This window comes from Chelmon rostratus, chromosome 15 (assembly GCF_017976325.1).
Source record: "Chelmon rostratus isolate fCheRos1 chromosome 15, fCheRos1.pri, whole genome shotgun sequence".
Lineage (NCBI taxonomy): Eukaryota > Metazoa > Chordata > Actinopteri > Chaetodontiformes > Chaetodontidae > Chelmon > Chelmon rostratus.
This window is the reverse complement of record NC_055672.1, coordinates 1,218,425-1,237,365: the sequence shown is the minus strand read 5'-3', so window position 1 is coordinate 1,237,365 and position 18,941 is coordinate 1,218,425. Positions and strand designations below refer to the sequence as shown.

Genomic DNA, 18,941 nt, shown 5'->3' with positions numbered 1-18,941 from the left:
TTTGCTCCTCTTCCAACTCCTCCTGAGCTGTTACCGCTCGCTGGCAGATGTTTGGAGCTGTTGATGTCACAGAGTCGCGTTAGCTGAAGAGACACAACAGATGTCGGTTTAGACCTATTTCTGTGAGTGAGCCTTCGACAACATGCTCGCCACCTTTTCCTTTGCTATTTTTCTGTTGCTGTTTTTCGTGGATGTAGCTGTTAGCTAGCTGGAGAGCTACGCAGGAAAGATGACGTCCACATTTTTAGAAGGATTCACGTGCTGGAGTCACTGCTCACCGACCACATCTGCAGTATCTCACTGCAGCCGGACATACAGGAGCATCGGGTGGATGGATACGCTGCTGTTTGTTAAAAAAAATAGTTCCATTATGTAAAACCACAGACTGCGTCGCTTCTATAAGAGCCCGGCTAGCTGTTTCCCCCTGCTTCCAGTCTTTATGCTAAGCTAGGCTAACTGCATCCTGAGTCCAGCTCTGTACTGAACACACTTCCTGTCGATTAGCCCCTCACGCTCTCTTTATGTCCTGTTGAAGGCTGAAGGATGCTGATGATGGACTGATGACTTCCTTAATCGTCATTCAAATGTTTTTTTTACCAAATGACATCGTTTCCTTGCGGCCTGTAATATCCAGGATGTTATTTATGTGTGTCTTATGTTCGTGTGTGTGTGTGCGTGTGTGTGTGGTCGATAGCAGTCTCAGCAGTGCTCTGCAGCTGTGTTGCTCGTTTCAGCGACGCCTCATCGATTTTCAGCAGCTTCAACAGTGAGCTGCACCTTTAACTTCCTGTGGCTTCACTCCACTGTGTGTGTGTGTGTGTGTGTGTGTGTGTGCGTGTGCGTGTGCGTGTGTGTGTGCGTGCATGTGTGTGTGTGCGAGCACTCTTACACTTTTGTCTTTTTGAGGTCTGAATCTGAGTAATTAAACTTTAATTGATGGTCTTGGACGTGTTTTAAAGAACAGAGTCTTCAAACCTCCCCTGAAGCTCCTCAGACTTCCTCCTCTGTTCTTCACACCTGCACACTGAACATGTCTGACCAGGTGTGAATCCACGCTTCTGTGTCATCTCTCTTTCATCCTGGTGCGATCAGAAGTGACATTTTTACTCATATGTTTGTGAGACAACGACTAATTTAACAAACCGAAGTGTCCAATCCTGTGTACATAATGAATTTGAAGCTGAACTTGATCACCTGAAGTTCACACCGTGAACGTGTTCTCCTGGTTCCTGCTCGACGGAGGTCACTGTCTGTAAATGTTTCTCTATTCATTTATTCTGTTAGATCATTCTGTCGATCACCTCCTGATGATAATTAGAATGATTTATTCATCTGCTGATGAAGAATGAAGCTCCTTGTTTCTTTTTTCTTTCTCTCTCTCTCAGATTTGAATTTGCTTTATTGACACAACCGTAATTAAAGAGCAGACTGTGTGCATGAGGTGGTGAGGGTGGAGTGGATTCTGTTCTCCACCCCTCACAGCCGAGTCACACCAGGAAGGATCACAGCCACAGATTATTATAACTGTTATCAAGGCTGACGCTGTGTTAGAAAACATCTGGTGAACAAGTCTGTGAAGACAGAGAGCTGTAACGAAGAAAAACTAACCGAAGCTAATGAATCTTTCACACTGAAACAGTCAGGGATCATTCGTCTGTTCACTGCTCTGCTCTCTGTGCCCCTCAGATACCTGAGTGTGTTTTCTATGGGATGTATGAGAAGATCCTGCTGTTTCGTCATGACCAGAGCTCAGACAACATGCTGCAGCTGCTGCGCTCGGCCTCTCAGATCCAGGAGGGCGACCTGGTGGAGGCCGTGCTGTCAGGTAACTGAGGCTGGGTGGGTGGGGGGGGGGTAATGTCAGCTCATAACAGGTGAAAGAAGAACACGACTGCATGAGGTCAACACAGGCTGACGTCCTTCAGTGTGACGTCACTTCCTGAGCAGATCTGATGATCAGGAATAAGCCTCCATAGTCAGCGGGGTGCATTTCAGAGTCCAGCCAGGGAGTGTGTGTGTGTGTGTGTGTGTGTGTGTGTGTGTGGAGGAGGGGGAGGGCAGGGAGAGAGTTCAGCATCCTGACAGCCTGGTGGACGAAGCTGTCCCGCAGTCTGCTGGTCTTGGCCCGCAGACTCTGCAGTCTCCTCCCTGATGGCAGCAGGCTGAAGAGGCTGTGTGACGGGTGGGTGGGGTCTCTCGCAATGCAGAGGGCTTTGCGAGTGAGGCGGGAGGTGTAGAGGTCGTGGAGGGAGGGGAGAGAAGCAGCTCTCACGATGCGCTGGAGGCTCTTCCTGCAGGACGTGGAGCAGGCGCCATACCACACGGTGATGCTGCTGGTCAGGATGCTCTCGATGGTGCCTCTGTAGAAGGTGTGCATGATGGGGGCCGGGGCTCTAGCTTTCCTCAGTTTGCGGAGGAAGTAAGAGGCGCTGGTTCGCTTTCTTGGCCAGCGATGTGGTGTTGGTGGTCCAGATAGATAGATAGATAGATCCACCTCACAGAGAAAAGACGCTGCAGAACTGAACGTTTCTTCTGGATCACAGTGATCACATTGACATGCTGCTGTTAGCGTGTTTCCATCGATCAGATCAGCATCAACACTTTAATGTCTCTGTGTTTTCAGGACATCGTAAACTTTTCTGTCCATCATTCAGCAGCATCGCTCAGGAGCATGAGGCAGATTGTGATCATGTCTCACACCTGGTCAGATCCTGAGTTGGTGACTCTGATCTTGGGCGTCCACCTTGAAACTGAGCTGCAGGTTCAACATGTGTGAAGCCTCCATGTTTCAGTCTGTAGCTTCTCTGCAGCAGCGGACATATCTGAAGCATCGTAGTCATCTCGAGCTGATCGGTCGTGCTGATATTGATCTTCAGCTGATTGTCGTTGCTCCATGTGATGAAGCTCTCTGTCCTCCTCTGTCCTCCCCTGGACAAACAGTCTCTCAGTGAAGACAGCGTGTTTGTCTCTGGACATTATTCACTGGAATCAGACACGTCAAACACTGAACACCTTTAATAAAGTCCTTCAGTCTCACTGCAGAGATTATCTGAGTCTGGACAGACACACATTGCACATTGATGTTAACATCACCTCACCTGCATATAAAACCAGTCTGAGTGCAGCTTTCAGAGCACAGCAACCGTCACACGCAGCCATAAATCAGTGAGGAAAACAGATATATAAGAACCAGTACAACTACATGTAGTTTAGCATGTAGCCAGATGGTGCAAACAGTAGTAAAGGTGCGTAGAGAGACGTATAAAGATAAAGTAATTTACACAGTGATCAATAAACCAGTGAAGACAGTAGGAAGAGACGTAACTGTGATACATGAAATAAGTAAAAATCATCTAGAATATGTTCAGTATGGTCAGAATAACAGAATATGTAGTATACTGCAATACTTCCTGTTTTTATATACCGAAGTTAAAGTTTGATTGCAGGACTTTTACTTGTATAACAGAGTATTTTTACACTGTGGTGTTACTACTTTCACTTCTTCCACCACTGAACAAATCTGATGTAAAGACCAAAACCAGCAGTCAGGTCGAATCACAGGAGGATTCTGGGTAAAACCAGTCCAATAATTCTGAACTAACCAGACCACAGAAAGCCTCTTGCAGGTGGACTCACTGGTTGACTGGTTCAGGAAACAGTCTGACAAACACCTGAACGACTCCAGATGTGCTCAGTAAAGATCTTGTTTTCAGTCTGTGAGACTCGTCTGTCTGGCCGCCGTCCAGCTCAGGACTCAGGTGTTCACGCCGCGCTACGCTAACGGTCTGACAGCTGCTGCTTCCTCATTTCCTGCCGCTCCGTCACCTGCCAGTGTGTGTGTGTGTGCATGTGTGTGTGTTTGTGTGCGTGTGTGTGCGTGTGTGTGTGCGTGTTTGTTTGTGTGCTTGCGTGTGTGTGAGTGTGTGTGCGTGTGTGTGCATGTGTGTGCATGTTTGTGTGTGTGTGCGTGTGTGTGTGTGTGTGTTTGTGTGTGTGTGCGTGTGCATGTGTGTGTGCATGTGCTTGTTTGTGTGTGTGTGCATGTGTGTGCATGTGTGTTTGTGTGTGTGCGTGTGCGTGTGTGTGTGCGTGTGCGTGTGTGTGTGTTTGTGTGTATGTTTTGTCGGTGTGTGTTCCTCTGTGTCTGCTTGTGATGCATGTTTACTACAACTTGGATTTTATTAAGTCGTAGTTAAAGTGCAGCCACTGAAAGCAGCTGAAGTAGCAGATGAAACAGTGGCAGATGAATTTTTAGCATTTTAAAGATGTTGAAGTGTCAGTTAAAGTGCAAGGACTGAAAGGAGTTTTGATTTAAATGGAAGCACTTAAATTATGAGACGACTCAATAACACAGGTAATGAAGTACAAAGCTGAAAGCAGTAGAAGTGTCAGCTGAAGTGTAAGGGCTCATAGGGCGCCATTTGAGAAATTTAACCCGTACATGTAATTCAAGCAGTGGCAAATTGAATTTAAGCAGTGCTGGAGTGCGAAGTGAACACATGAAAGGAGTTAAAGAGTCAGTTTCTGAGAGGAGTTGAAGAGTCGTTTGAAGTGCAACGACTGAAAGAAGTTTCAGCGTCGAGTTGAAACAGAAGCTCTGAAGTCTTGGATGAAATTTAAGCAATGAAATAAACGGAAGAAACTAAAAAAATAAGCAGCGGAGGAACTGAAGAGTCATTTGAGGAAAAACAGAAGCAGCTGAAGTGTTAAACTATAAGTGCTGAATGGTGTCATTTGAGGTGTAAACACTGAAAGCACATGCAGATGTGTACGTCCCCGGCGTCTTCCTCTTCTCCTCCTCCTCTTCATTTTTACTCACGTCTATTTTTGTCCCTCTTCTTCGTCTCTTTGTTTATCTTCTTTTTGTTCCTCTTCCTCCACCTGTTCTCCTTGTCCCTCCTCATCACTTTCCGGCAGTGGAACATGATGTTCTGACTCCTTCCCCCCCTCACCATGCTCCTTCCTCCCAAACCTCTTTCGCCCTCTCCTCCTCATCCTCGTCTCCACTCTGATTATTTTCTACCTCATTTACCGCTCCCACCATCTTTCATTAATCCTTCCTTCCTCTTCATCGCTCCTGTACCTTCTCTCCTCCTCCTCCTCCTCCTCCTCTGTCAGGATGCTGACACTCAGTTAAAAACACTTTTGTTAACAGCTTTCTGCCAGTCCCAGCAACAGCTCCAAGTGTGGAGGAAACAAACAGGAAATTGACTTTGTACGGTGTAACAGGCAGCTCCAGCCAAGCGAGCTGATTGGTCACAAACGACCTGTAAAAAAACATCCTGATAATTCCCAAAACACTCATGCCGACAGGTTTTATTGGCTGTGATTTCAACCAGGGAACTAGCTGACAAACCTCCTGTTTTTTAATCAGCTCACATGCTTCCACAACAAACCCTGAGGATGATGGGATATTGTTTTCATTAAGGTTTGCTTTGCAGACGAACACTGAAATTCAATCACCAGCAAGCAGAAAATAAATGAAATACAGAAAAAATACAGAAAAAAACAAATCAAGGATGAATACAAACATTGATGTAAACATCCATGGATCCATAATCACCGGTGAAACCGTGTTCTCATCAATCCAAATTCTTATTATGATGGTGAAACTTTATTTTTTATTCAAAGCCGACTTGTTGCTGAGAAATACACTGTAAAAAATTTACATGTAAATTTACAGTAATTTACTGGCAGCAGAGTAGCCAGCTAATTGCTGTAAATTTACAGCAGTATTACTGTAAACATAATTTACAAAATAGTACTGTAACTTTAATTACAGTACTATTCTGTGATTTTTATTTCCATTTACAGCAATTTCATATTGATATCTACTATTACTGTAATTTTTATTACACTACTATTCTGTGATTTTCATTTCCATTTACAGCCCTGTAAATTTAATTCACAGTATTTGGCTTTCAATATAGCAATATAATGGCAGCACTACGTTTGATCTAGCTACTTAAAAACAGAGCAAATGCAATTTAGTGTAAAACATTTTATTTGACTGACCAAACATTTTTTAAACAGACAATGTTATGTCATTTTAGAACAAATGCAAAAAGGGATTTCAGCTGGGACATATTTAGACCAACAAAACATTCCTCACACTGCCGTCCCTCTCTTCCCACTCTACCTTTTCCTGCTGCTCTGTCCCTTTTACTATAAAACATTCTATTAGAACATTTTTGGACGAACTAAACATTCCTCACACCACGATCCCTTTCTTCATTCTCTCCCCTTTCCTGCTCCTCTGTCCCTCTCACCTCCTTCCCTGTGTGTATGTGTGTGTGTGTGTGTGTCACAGTGTGAGAGAGGGGGTACGTGTTGACTAATTTCCAAAGTCCCACTTGTAATCCATAAGCTTGCGCAGAAGTGTAGCAACGTGTGGATTGACATTGTGTGGCTTCTTTTGCACTTCTCTTCCAGTCTTCTTTGACACCACTTTTCCTTGTTGGGCTCTTGTTCCCTTCTCAGGATTTATATCGATGAACCGTCTGAAATTTTTAGATGGAAAACACAAAAAAATGCACAAAATAAATACATGCACTTAGCAATCCGATTAAAGTTGGAGTCAGTAAGATGGAGAGGAGAGTGGACTTCACAGGTGAATCTCCTGAGAGTCATGCATGAAACAGGCAACATGGAAGTAGTACCATCTGTATGTAGGTGAAAGTGTGAGAGCTGCTGACCTTTGAATGAACTCCAGCGTACAAGCCGCCTCATCCTGGTACTGCAGGTTAAAGTTGTAATATGACGCAAAAAGTACTGCAAGGCCAGACACAAAGGTGGTCCCCTCACACACCACCTGGCCCTCAATGCTCAGCATCCAATGCGGAGTATCACCTGAAACAAACAGATTTCATATATTTCCAATAAAGAACAATGAAAGATTAATGCTTATGACTGGTAGCATTTGATACAATATACTTAGAGCACATACCAACCAGTATCAACCGAGGACTGGCAGGCAGGGTAAGTGCCTCTTCGACATCAGCAGCTGATGCACCTGCCTGCAGAAAAAAAACCCCAATTATTTGTGAATTCTTACCTCGCTCACAACATTGACCTAGTCTTGTAGAAATGGCTGTGGAATCCCACAAACTGACACATTTCCTACTGAACAGGAAAAGTCCATTCCATTTCATCAGCTTACAGATATAAACAAATCAATAACATGATACAAAAGTCAAAAAATAAAGAAATCTTCCCAACCTGATTTGACTAATTTGATGACCTGCCCGTTTAATATAGTTCCAATTACATTCAAAACAAAAACTGTCCTGCCCTAGGATTCCACAACCATTTCCCCTGGACTTAAACGCAACAGACTCTCAAAAAAGCATGACACACATGCAAGATGTCAGCCACATGCATCCAGCATGTCTTTGGACCATTGCCTGTGTCTTGGCTGTGCATGTCCTAAGAAATGAACATGGTGAAGTAATTATTGATAATCACTGAGTACCTACAAGCAGAAATACACATAGGCAATGCAAGCAATGTCACACTACAAGCATTAACAAAAGACAAGTGCATTTAAGAGAAAGGAACTTACATCAGCTTGAAGGAGAAGTCCTTCCTTGTCCTCCTTGAAGTGGGCCAAGAGAAGTGGCACAGTGGAGGCTACATCAACTCCCTCTCCTTGCAGGGCAGACTGGACATCTTTGTTGCTTGCCTTCTTGGATAGCTGCTCAGACAGGATCCACTAGGCTCTGTGGGAAGACACCAACACAGAGGATAAAAACTTGACCAACATCACAGGACATTTACATAAGATTGGACAACACTGAACTGCAGTGTGTGTACTTACAGTCACTCAAAACACCACAGGCATTACATCCTGTCAATGAATGGTCTGACAAAATCCAAAGATACCTAACCCCACTGAAATACACACGTACCTATCAACATCACTGTGGCCCTCATAGACTTTGCCCCTAAAGTGAAATGAGCCCAATAAAATGGCAGTTGTTTGAAGCCTTCAAAGAATTACGCACATATATCGGGAGATATTTCTTCATTTTAAAGCCTTGTTGAAACAACTGAAGCGACCTAGTCCGTATTTGCACGGGCTTTTAATTTGAAAAGCATGCCGGAAGTGTTTCAATAAGTTTGTAAACAATATCGACGTTATTAAACGCTGATAATGTTGTTAAGATGACTGTACGGTATAACGAGAATGAAGCGTCGAAGCCGCTCGAAAGTCTGTCGCGAGCGTAAAAACGTTAGCATACAGCGCGAAGTCGCGCTAGCCTTATGCTAATAACCGGCATAAGGCTAGCATTCCCTAATGAACGTAGCATAAGGCTCGCCTTTATGCTGGCTGTTATCAACATTAGTCTGGTTCTTACCTGAATTGAATCTTTATTCGAGCAAGGAAGTGTCTCTGTCGGACGTAGAGCCAGGTTGGAGACCGAACGCCGAAGCAAAGGTGAGGAGGGAAATGCGTTCCTTGAGACTGGATTGGCTACACGGCTTTCTGCAGCTGTGACGTTGCAATTCATTACAGCGATCTGCTGTGGATTCAAATATCGGCGCGGGTTGTCCACACAAGTCTCCCAGAATGCAATTTTCCTTGCAGCAAGTTGCCGTATTCCACAGAAACGGGAGTGGGCTGTAGAATTTCACCGTAAAAATACAGCAATCATTAACAGTGTATGTGTTTCACTGAAAACCAAACAAACATGGACGCCTCAAGTCAGAGGTTCAACATTCAGGGTAATTAAACCCAAATTTAATGGTGATAACGTTTCAGCCCCACAAAACCTGCAGCTCTCAGTGCAGCCGTCTTCATCTCTGAGGGTGCGAAGTCGTAACACGGGAATTTTCCCTGCCACTTCCTGACCAGTGTTTCCATGGCAACAGTCCATGACATGAGCTGACCTGTGCTTCCATGGAACAGTCAGCAACCCAGCGTTTCCATGGTAACAGTCAGTGACACCAGCTGACCTGTGTTTCAATGGAACAGTCAGTAACCCAGCGTTTCCATGGTAACAGTCATTGACACAGTCTGACCAGTTTTCATGGTGACACTCAGTGACATAATCTGACCAGTGTTTCCGTGGCAACAGTCAGTGACACCAGCTGACCTGTGTTTCCATGGAACAGTCAGTAACCCAGTGTTTCCATGGTAACAGCCAATAACCCAGCATTTCCATGGTAACAGTCAGTGACATAATCTGATCAGTGTTTCCGTGGCAACAGTCCATGACACGAGCTGACCTGTGCTTCCGTGGAACAGTCGGTAACCCAGCATTTCCATGGTAACAGTCAATAACCCAGCATTTCCATGGTAGCAGTCAGTGACATAATCTGACCAGTGTTTCCGTGGCAACAGTCAGTGACACCAGCTGACCAGAAGCATCAAATGACACAAAAGTTGAAAACATGGCTGACCAGTTGTGGTGAGTGAACATGTTGAGGAGGGAAAGAGTTTTCAGAGAGCTCAGTGACCGATGATCCTGATCCAGATCCTGGTCCTGATGAGTCGGCAGAAGTCCTGAGTCCTGCAGCATGAAGCAGCCGCAGCGGCGTCTCAGCCCTGCTGCAGGTGTTTTCATAGCGACTGAATTCTCCCTGAGGCCGAACGTTATGTCCTCTCAGCTCTTTTCTGGCAGTTTAAAACTCTGCTTCGAATTACGTCTAGTTTAAAATCAGCAACAGTGAAATATTCTGGGATTTGTGGAGCTGTTAGCTGCTTAAATGTTGCTGCAGGATGTTCAGAGATGAATCAAACTGAGAACAGAGCCCTGACCTCTGGGCTTGGTTTTTCAGGCAGCTGCTGAATGTTGATGTCTCATAATTAAAGTTCAGTCTACTGTTGCACACAGTTATTGAGCTAATCATCTAAAACACAAATATAATTATTAGAACACTACACCGACAGCTCCACCGCTGCCGGTTCCACGTTCCTCCACCCGCGGTGTTTGTTTTGCGGTTGTGGGTTAACAAGCCAGCAGCGAGCGCTCCTTAACGCTCCTAATTCCACCACAGAGAACACACACATAAACACAGGCGTTTATATTCAGACAAGGACTACCTAGGATACCCTCACACACACACACACACACACACACACACACACACACGCAGTCATTTTCTGAAGCATATAATAACAGTTCGGGAGCTTGTTCAGACTTCCAAACGTATGTTGGTCCTCCAAACAAAAGGCATAAACAATAATTTGAATAAATGGAGGTAATTTCCTGCAGCAGAATGTCTAATCAGAGCCGTATTCTACTGGAGGACCACAGCACGGGCGAGCGTGTGTGTGTGCGTGTGTGTGTGTGTGTGTGAGAGAGAGAGAGAGAGAGAAAGAAAGAAAACAGCGAAAAAGGCGAGAGAGATTCGGAAATGCATGCAGAGAGAGAGAGAGAGAGAGAGCAAAAATGATATCTCAAACTACCCATCATGCCTTGCCAAGCCTGCTGGCCAACCAAACAAACACTCGGTCCATCTGCGCCCGCTAAGAGCCTCTCATACCTCCAAAACATTTACAAAATACCCGCTAACAACCCATTCATTACTCTTTGTTGTTGTGTTCATCTCCCTCCCCTCTTCTCGCTCTCTCTCCATCTCTGGCTAGTTAAAGGACAACTGGTTATATTCTAGATCTTTCTTCTGGTCAACAGATCTCATGATGTAGATCCGGTAGATGTTCTTCCATTGTGCCGTAGAGCTCCACCAAAACACATCAGTGAGCCTGGCTGACATGTTCCTTCATCACCATGCACACACACACACACACGCCAACCTGCTGCCACAAACACTCACACAGCACCAAATGTGGATCCATCCGCCGCTGAAAATAGTCCCAACTGGCCCTTAAAGCCACTTTCACCAATTCTGTCACACTTTCAAGAATCTGAATCTCATTCAGTTATCTGTGTCAGAGAGATTCCAGTGATGATTTCACCCGTTTCAGACTGTACAGAGACAAACAAGCTCCTCTGCTTGTGTTTTGTGCTCACCCACACAGGTATTTTCACCTGTTCTCACTGATTGGACCTCTGCTCAGGTTGAGAATTATGTGACCACATGTTCCAATGAGAAGGGTAAAGGTGCAAGTTTTCCGGTCCGAACAGGTGCAACAAAGCCGAGGGTAGATGTTAGTGAAGATCAGTCTTTGCACCCCCAGAGGAGGTCTAATCAGGCACAATGAGTGAAAACACCTGTACAGGTCTACCCTGTGCCTGTAGAGCCTTCAGCATTCAGCGTTTGGGAAATTTAGCTTCTCTGGTCAAATTTAGAAAAGGATTTCACAACAAGACATTTTACTTCTCAAGTCTTTCTCTCATTCAGTGATAAACCTTCCAGCACTAATAACTCGAAATGTGAACAAAAACAATGAAATGCTGTATTTTGCATCCAAAACCCATCAACCTGCCACAAACTTCACTCATGGTAAACTATCAGCCGTCACCAAGGTACGATCTGAAAATCAGAGAAGTATTGATACCAAACTGTGTCCCAGCTCATTAAACTGTGAGCTGTCTTACCTTAAACCAGGTGCTTTTTGTTTACCTGCCTCTGAGCTGAGTCACTCAATGTGACTCAGCTTTCATCAGTTTGGAGGAGTTTCATTTCAAGTGACGCTTCATATCCTCTCAGAACTTGGAGTCTGAGTTGACGTCCACGCACTGAAAGGAGTTTAAGCGTATGTTAGAGTGTAAGCGTGGCTCAGAAGATTCAACATTTTAAGACTTTTAAATATCTCCTGTGCAGTTTTCAGCAGAACTGTACACAAGCAAACGATCTTCAGACTGAAAAAGGCTCAGAACGTGAACGGCTGATTGACTGATTTTCCATCAGTTTTATGGAGTTTAGATTTCTCTGGTTTGTTTTATTGGCGTGTGTAAACTGGAAGTTTGGGGCACAGGCCGGTCGACGCCCTCTTCGGCGTTGCGGTTTCGTCGGCGGGAGTTCTCGGTGCTGCCAGGGTGCCCCACTGGGTTTTTGTGAAAACAGCTGGAGGATGTTGAGGCTCAGATGGCTTTTATGGCGGCCGGCCCAGTCACCCCAGATCAGCTGCTGCTCGTCCTCCATGTTTTTAAACCAGTTTGGAAAGAAACACTTCAGAATAATAGCTGTTACCACAGAGTCTGTGACTGTTTGTCAAAGTGTTGAACACGACACTGTTGTTCTGCTGGAGTCTTCTTGATTTTGTTTGCTTTTGGATTTCTTTGTTTGTGATGTTGTAACAGTCCTGAGGTGAGTCGCTGCTCACCTTTAATAAAATACAGTGACTTCAGTTTCTTGCTGAGGCCACATTTGTGAAAGAGGCGTCTTTTTCTCTGGTGTTTCCCATAAACTCGTTGAAAGTGAACTTTTTATCTGAGCAGTGCTTATGCTGACACTTCATAGCCTCTCGTAACTTTAACTTCACCTGACGCTTCAACTTCTTTCAGAACTTCAGCATCAGCTGACATTTAAGCTTCTTCCAGCATCCACACTTTAACTGACATTTCCCCTCATTTCACTATTTTCACTTTGTGCTTGTATTTCAATTGACGCTTCAACTCCCTTTAGTGCTTGCATGTCAAATGTGACATTTCGTATCCTCTTCGAGCTTTCACCTCAGGTGACACTACAGTGGACACCTGTATCTCTCACTGTGTACATTCTAGTCTTCCATATCCTCCCAGAATTTTTCCTTTAACTGATACTTCAACTCCTTTCAGCCTCTACATCATCTGACATTTCAGCTCATGTCCGTACCTTCACTTCATCTCCCTTTTCAACTCCTTTAGTGTTTATTTTAACATTTCAAGAGACACTTTCACTTTAACGTACGCTTCAACTTCTCTCAGTGTTTATACCACAGCTGAAACGCGAAGCTCATTCAGCACTTCAACTTTGTCTGACATTTTAACTTATTTCAGTGCTTTCACTTCATGCTCACATTTCAACTGACACTTCATCTCTTTTCAGAACCGTCAGGACTACGATTGATACTTGAATTCCCTAATTGTTGCTCAAGTGATGCTTCATTTCCTCTTAGAACTTGCCGTTTCAGTTGTTGTGTAAGCACTGAAAGGACTTCAAGTGTATGATGATGTGAAAACCTTTCAGTGCCTCACAGGTGCAACTTCATCTCATTGAAGCGCTTCACACCTTTAGCACAGAAATGCATTTTAAAAGCTCAGAAGATTCAACATTTTAACACTTTTAATCTGTTTTAAGTATTTTTCTCTGTACGCAGGTTAATCATCTTCAGACTTAGAAGGTGGATTAGATAAATGATTGCTTCATCTTTCGGTTGCTGAATGGCGTCCTTTAATTTCCTGCAGCTTCAGCCACGGTGGAGGACTTCCAGATCCGTCCACACTGCCTGTTTGTTCACTCGTACCGAGCTCCGGCCTTCTGCGACCACTGTGGGGAGATGCTGTGGGGACTCGTACGACAGGGACTCAAATGTGAAGGTACGAACTTACTGACGTCCTTTTCCTGCGTATGAGGTCCAAGAAGACATTTCTGTTTATCAATGTGTTTGACAAATGAGACTCTGGTCCAGTGACGCTGCTGGTGTCTGTCTTTCTGTCCAGGCTGCGGTCTGAACTATCACAAGCGATGTGCCTTTAAGATCCCCAATAACTGCAGCGGAGTGAGGAGGCGTCGCTCGTCCAACGTCTCCCTGACCGGCGGGCTGGTAAACATGGGTCGCCCCCTCTCTGCCGAGCCCTCGCCGCCCCACTACACCGACGATGCTTTACTGGTCAGTAGACTGGGGCTCAGGCTCAGCAAACACTGTACAGAACCAGCACCTGAAAGCCTGCAGGCGACCAGGCCAGCACTCCATGCTAGGACTGCACACGATTAGACAGAAGTCGACTGAAGCAGCTCCTCATTTTTAACCAGCCATCGTCGATTTAGTCATCTGTGGCTAGCAGATTTTCTTCGGGCTAGCAAGCTAATTAGCAGGAGTGACAAAAGGTTCTTAATTATGCGTTTGATGGTGCATTTGTGGATGGTAATGACTAATCTGTCATGCTACAAGATGGAGGCTAAAGCTCTGAGAAGACACTGGAGCACTGATCTTGTGTTTCAGGGTAGAGCTAGATAGCCCTCATACTGATAGAAAGCTATTGTAAGGAAACATGTACAATCAGACTTTTACTTTGTTCACCTTCCTGCGTTTGGATGCTTCCTATGTTTAAACAATATGTTTTACTTTTACATAACAAAAGACAAAATTCTGTTCTTGAATTGTAGACTTAACCAGATCTGATAAAGAACAAGACAGACCTGCTAACGCTAGCCTAAGCTTTGATATCATAGTGTCCTTGACTGACTCCCGCTCAGTGGAAGATCCACTGCTGAACGGCCATACGGAATAACATGGTGGGATAAGAACATGTGCCAAGGAGGACTTCAGGGTTAGTTCACTGCTCTAGATGTTAAGCGAGCGAGGTGTGCTAATATTAGAGCAGACAAACACAGTTTAATCCATTCAGGACTCTGAAGCCTTTGAAGTTCTGATTGGACAATCATTGTTGTGGGAGGGGTTTACTGAAAGAAACAGAAGATAATTTATTTTCTTTTATTAAAACATTCAAACCCATCTCTTTCTCTCCTTCCTTCCTCCTCCTCTCTCACTGTCCAGTCTCCAGTCAGTCCCAGCATGGAGGTAAGTCCACCACTCCAACCCTTGATCCTCTGAAAACACACTGATGGAGTCTATCTCTGATCTCTGTACTTGTTTTGCATTAATGCTTCTGACTATTTGACACACAGGATTTCAAACAAGACATTTATTATCTCCGTAACGTTCACTTTTATTCAGTTATTATAGTTTTTATCCATGAATCTCTCAGAAGTCCTGACATTCTGGAGGGTCAGAAACACAAAGAAAATCAAAACTAAAGAAATAAGAAAGATATTTTTGTCACAGTGGTTTTAGATTGTGGTTTAAGGACAATTTGGGGTTTAAAGGCAGGAAATAGTTTAATGTTTTTTTCAGTACATCTGAGTCTCAGAGAACAATTTTACCACCTGACATGTAATCATGGAGGAAAACGAATGCCGGCCTGCAGCTGATTGTTTACCTGCCATTTCCATCACCTGGAATCTATTCTGAGCCTCAGTTATAATTCAAGTGTCTTGTGAATGAATCCACTCCAGTAAATCTACTTATTTGGTTGAACACGTCCAATGATGTCACGACTGCTCCGCCTCTCCTCACAGCAGAAGAATCAGTTAGATTACTTCCCGGGTAGAGAGCGGCGCTCCAGCTCCCAGTCCTACATCGGCCGTCCCATCGAGCTGGACAAGATCCTGCTGTCGAAGGTTAAAGTTCCCCACACCTTCCTGATCCACTCGTACACCCGACCCACCGTCTGCCAGCACTGCAAGAAGCTGCTGAAAGGCCTCTTCAGACAGGGTCTGCAGTGCAAAGGTGAGCATCTTCTCCTACCTTTACTCAATGGGTAAACAGCAGTACGACTCAGCATCCATCAGCTACATGCTGCACGTTCAACATGCTGATGGTTCATCTTAGTCTCAGCAGTAGTAAAGTTTGTCCTGAGGGTGGCGCTACAGGAGTTTATGAGATCGGGGAGTTTTATGGAAATCTAGCTGGTAGATGTTAAAATATTTTGCTGATCTGGTTCAACAAGTTACTTTAATGACAAAGCTGGTTGTTCGTGAAGCTTAGAAATAACGTTTAAATGAGAGGATGCTGCAGCTCAACATTTCCATCCACTGTAGCAAAGCAGGAAGTAACGGCGTGGAGGTCGAGCTGGTGGACACAAGTGTAGCACGTCTGACGATCACTGAGGAGAACCGTTCAGACGTGGTTCTTGAAACTTGTTTCACCAAATTTACTCCAGAACAGAAAGCAGGACAGGAAAAAGCATCGCTGATGCTAACATGGCTAGCAGGCTAACGAGGTAAAAACCAGCATTTCTTGAGTGTTGACTTTTGAAGGTGAGATGAGAACCACAGTTTTCTGGTCTCACAGTTCATCCTTCCGTCTCAGTACTTCCTGCTTACCTGGTGAATGAGTGGGCGTTTGACCCTCACAGCGTGAAGCACGGCTGCGACCTGATGGCTGCTCTTCTTCTTCGTTTCTTCCTCAGATTGTAGATTTAACTGTCACAAACGATGTGCCCCTAAAGTGCCAAACAACTGCCTGGGAGAAGTTTCCAAAAATGGAGGCAAGTTTCACCACATGAAGGACACACATGTCTGATTGTCCCTGTGCTGGACACATGAAGACCCTCATTGACTTCGACCATCACAGTCACAGACCCAGACCTGAGCCTGGTCCTGAGTCTGAATGTCCTCACCTCTGAGTGTGTCTTTGCACTGTAGAGCTCCTGAGCCCGGGGGCGGAGTCAGACGTCATCATGGTGGAGGGTTGCCTTGACGACCACGATATCGACAGAGGTGGCGGCCTATTGGACGACATGGATGAAGCGCTGACAACAGAGGGGGGTCTCCTGCTGGAGGCGGGGCCCAGCGACCTGTGTGACCTGCACGACCCCGACCTGGACGAGTCCAACCGGGCCATCAGGTAGAGAAATACACGCACACACACACACACATACACACACGCGCACAGAACACAGATGATAGGTTGTGCTTTGTCCCGCCCCCTGCAGCCCGTCCACCAGTAACAACATCCCTCTGATGCGAGTCGTTCAGTCCATCAAACACACCAAGAGGAAGAGCAGCAACGTGATGAAGGAGGGCTGGATGGTGCACTACACCAGCAAGGACACCCTGGTACTCCACCTGCCTGTCTGTCTACCTGTCGGTCTGCTGATTCACCTGCCTGTCTGTCTACCTGTCTGTCTGTCTACCTGTCTGTCTACCTGTCTGTCTGTCTGCTGATTCACCTGTCTGTCTGCTGTTTCACCTGTCTGTCTGTCTACCTGTCTGTCTGTCTACCTGTCTGTCTGCTGTTTCACCTGTCTGTCTGTCTGCCTGTCTGTCTGTCTACCTGCCTGTCTGTCTACCTGTCTGTCTGCTGTTTCACCTGTCTGTCTGTCTGCCTGTCTGTCTGTCTACCTGCCTGTCTGTCTACCTGTCTGTCTACCTGTCTGTCTGTCTACCTGCCTGTCTGTCTACCTGTCTGTCTACCTGTCTGTCTGTCTACCTGTCTGTCTGCTGTTTCACCTGTCTGTCTGTCTGCCTGTCTGTCTGTCTACCTGCCTGTCTGTCTACCTGCCTGTCTGTCTACCTGTCTGTCTGCTGTTTCACCTGTCTGTCTGTCTACCTGTCTGTCTGCTGTTTCACCTGTCTGTCTGTCTGCCTGTCTGTCTGTCTACCTGCCTGTCTGTCTACCTGTCTGTCTACCTGTCTGTCTGTCTACCTGCCTGTCTGTCTACCTGTCTGTCTACCTGTCTGCCTGTCTACCTGTCTGTCTGCTGTTTCACCTGTCTGTCTGTCTGCCTGTCTGTCTGTCTACCTGCCTGTCTGTCTACCTGCCTGTCTGTCTACCTGTCTGTCTGCTGTTTCACCTGTCTGTCTGTCTGCCTGTCTGTCTGTCTACCTGCCTGTCTGTCTACCTGCCTGTCTGTCTACCTGTCTGTCTGCTGTTTCACCTGTCTGTCTGTCTGCCTGTCTGTCTGTCTACCTGCCTGTCTGTCTACCTGTCTGTCTACCTGCCTGTCTGTCTACCTGCCTGTCTGCCTACCTGTCTGTCTGTCTGCCTGTCAGAATTTAGTACATTGATGTCTTGAATTATTAATTCAAGAGAAAAACGTATTAACGAGGGAGCAAAATAAGTTGATCAACCACAACGTGATCACTTCAGCATCAATGATGTTAAGTTTACAGTCATTCCCACAAACACGTCAGATCAGTGGATCACAAACTTGCGACCTGAATGGTTTTCTCTCCTGAGTCGATGACTTCAGAACAGCAGAACGAAAAGGATTCAGCAGGATCATGTTTCCAAGTTACTGAAAGTTTTCTTTCGTCTGTGAAACAGGATGAGAAAAGTTTTGGCAGGTTTTTTTTTGTGTGTGTGTCAGGATATTTTTTTTAATTGTTTGTGTTGTAATACTCATTTCGGCCACAAGAGGCTGAAGTGCACCACACTCAGGAGAGGTTTGCCTTCAGGGCTTCCGTAGAATAAAGCTTTGTTGGATGAGAAGATGTTCAAAGTTTTTGTTTTGCCTTTATGGAAACTTTTTCTGCCAGTTTGCAGTAAAATAGATGATAGTGTGTGAGGAGGTGTTGCTGCTCTGCTTCTTCAGCCTTCCTCTCTCCTCTGCTGTCTCATCTGACTTCTCATGTCTTCTCTCCTCCTCCTCTTCCTCTCCATCTCTATGTTTCAGAGGAAGAGACATTACTGGCGTCTGGACAGTAAATGCATCACGCTGTTTCAGAACGACACAGGAAGTAAATACTACAAGGTAAGACTCAGCAGGAAACAAATCCTCTCACATCCTCAGCAGGTCGTCCTCAAACTGATGTCCAGTGTCCAGAATGTCAATCATAGCAGAGTTTCAGTAGATGTTTGTACTGCAAAGTACAAAAACAATGCACTGTGTACAGAAGAGATCCTGACATATTTATTATATTATATATTATATTATCATATTACCAGCTGACTTCCAGTTTCTACACCTTTCAGTCGTTCGTTCTACAGCTGTTCTACTGTTAATAAGAACGTTAAATTCTTTGTAACTTTTGAAACAACGGGTTCTTCATTGATGATGCCGGTTTAATCAGCTGTAGCTGCTGAGCTAACTGACTCCCCGAGGTGGGTCCCTGGTTGAAACACTGTCTGAAGCTGAAGGTGAAGCCAGCAGGTCCCAGCTGAAACATCTGCATCACCAGTCGATGATCCGTGTAGAAGACACAGAAAAAACAGAGCTGTGTTGTGAATCACTGCATAAACACACGAGTTAGTCAGACAAGCAACGCGGCTGCTCTATTATTGGGATTTTCAAACAGTTTGCTCCGCTTTGAGGATGAGAACAAAG

At 45.2% G+C, this 18,941-nt stretch overlaps 1 protein-coding gene and 1 long non-coding RNA gene across 2 annotated transcripts in view; one reads left to right on the top strand and one right to left on the bottom strand.

Moving 5' to 3' along the window:
• The first annotated feature begins 1,695 nt into the window (after window positions 1-1,695).
• Window positions 1,696-18,941, top strand: part of prkd1 (protein kinase D1) — a 32,937-nt gene continuing 15,691 nt past the window's right edge. Inside the window, exons 1-9 of the mRNA XM_041953560.1 lie at window positions 1,696-1,825; window positions 13,296-13,427; window positions 13,551-13,720; window positions 14,609-14,632; window positions 15,190-15,400; window positions 16,083-16,160; window positions 16,318-16,519; window positions 16,608-16,731; window positions 18,291-18,368. Coding sequence (XP_041809494.1) covers window positions 1,711-1,825; window positions 13,296-13,427; window positions 13,551-13,720; window positions 14,609-14,632; window positions 15,190-15,400; window positions 16,083-16,160; window positions 16,318-16,519; window positions 16,608-16,731; window positions 18,291-18,368 — 1,134 coding nt within the window. The 5' untranslated portion in view covers window positions 1,696-1,710. The remainder of the gene's footprint in view (window positions 1,826-13,295; window positions 13,428-13,550; window positions 13,721-14,608; window positions 14,633-15,189; window positions 15,401-16,082; window positions 16,161-16,317; window positions 16,520-16,607; window positions 16,732-18,290; window positions 18,369-18,941) is intronic.
• On the bottom strand, window positions 6,839-8,474 carry LOC121618204. Its single transcript, XR_006007436.1, has 5 exons — window positions 8,358-8,474; window positions 7,817-7,846; window positions 7,562-7,718; window positions 6,947-7,016; window positions 6,839-6,849 (listed from the first exon to the last, which is right to left on the bottom strand). It is a non-coding gene; the product is annotated as an uncharacterized LOC121618204 (long non-coding RNA).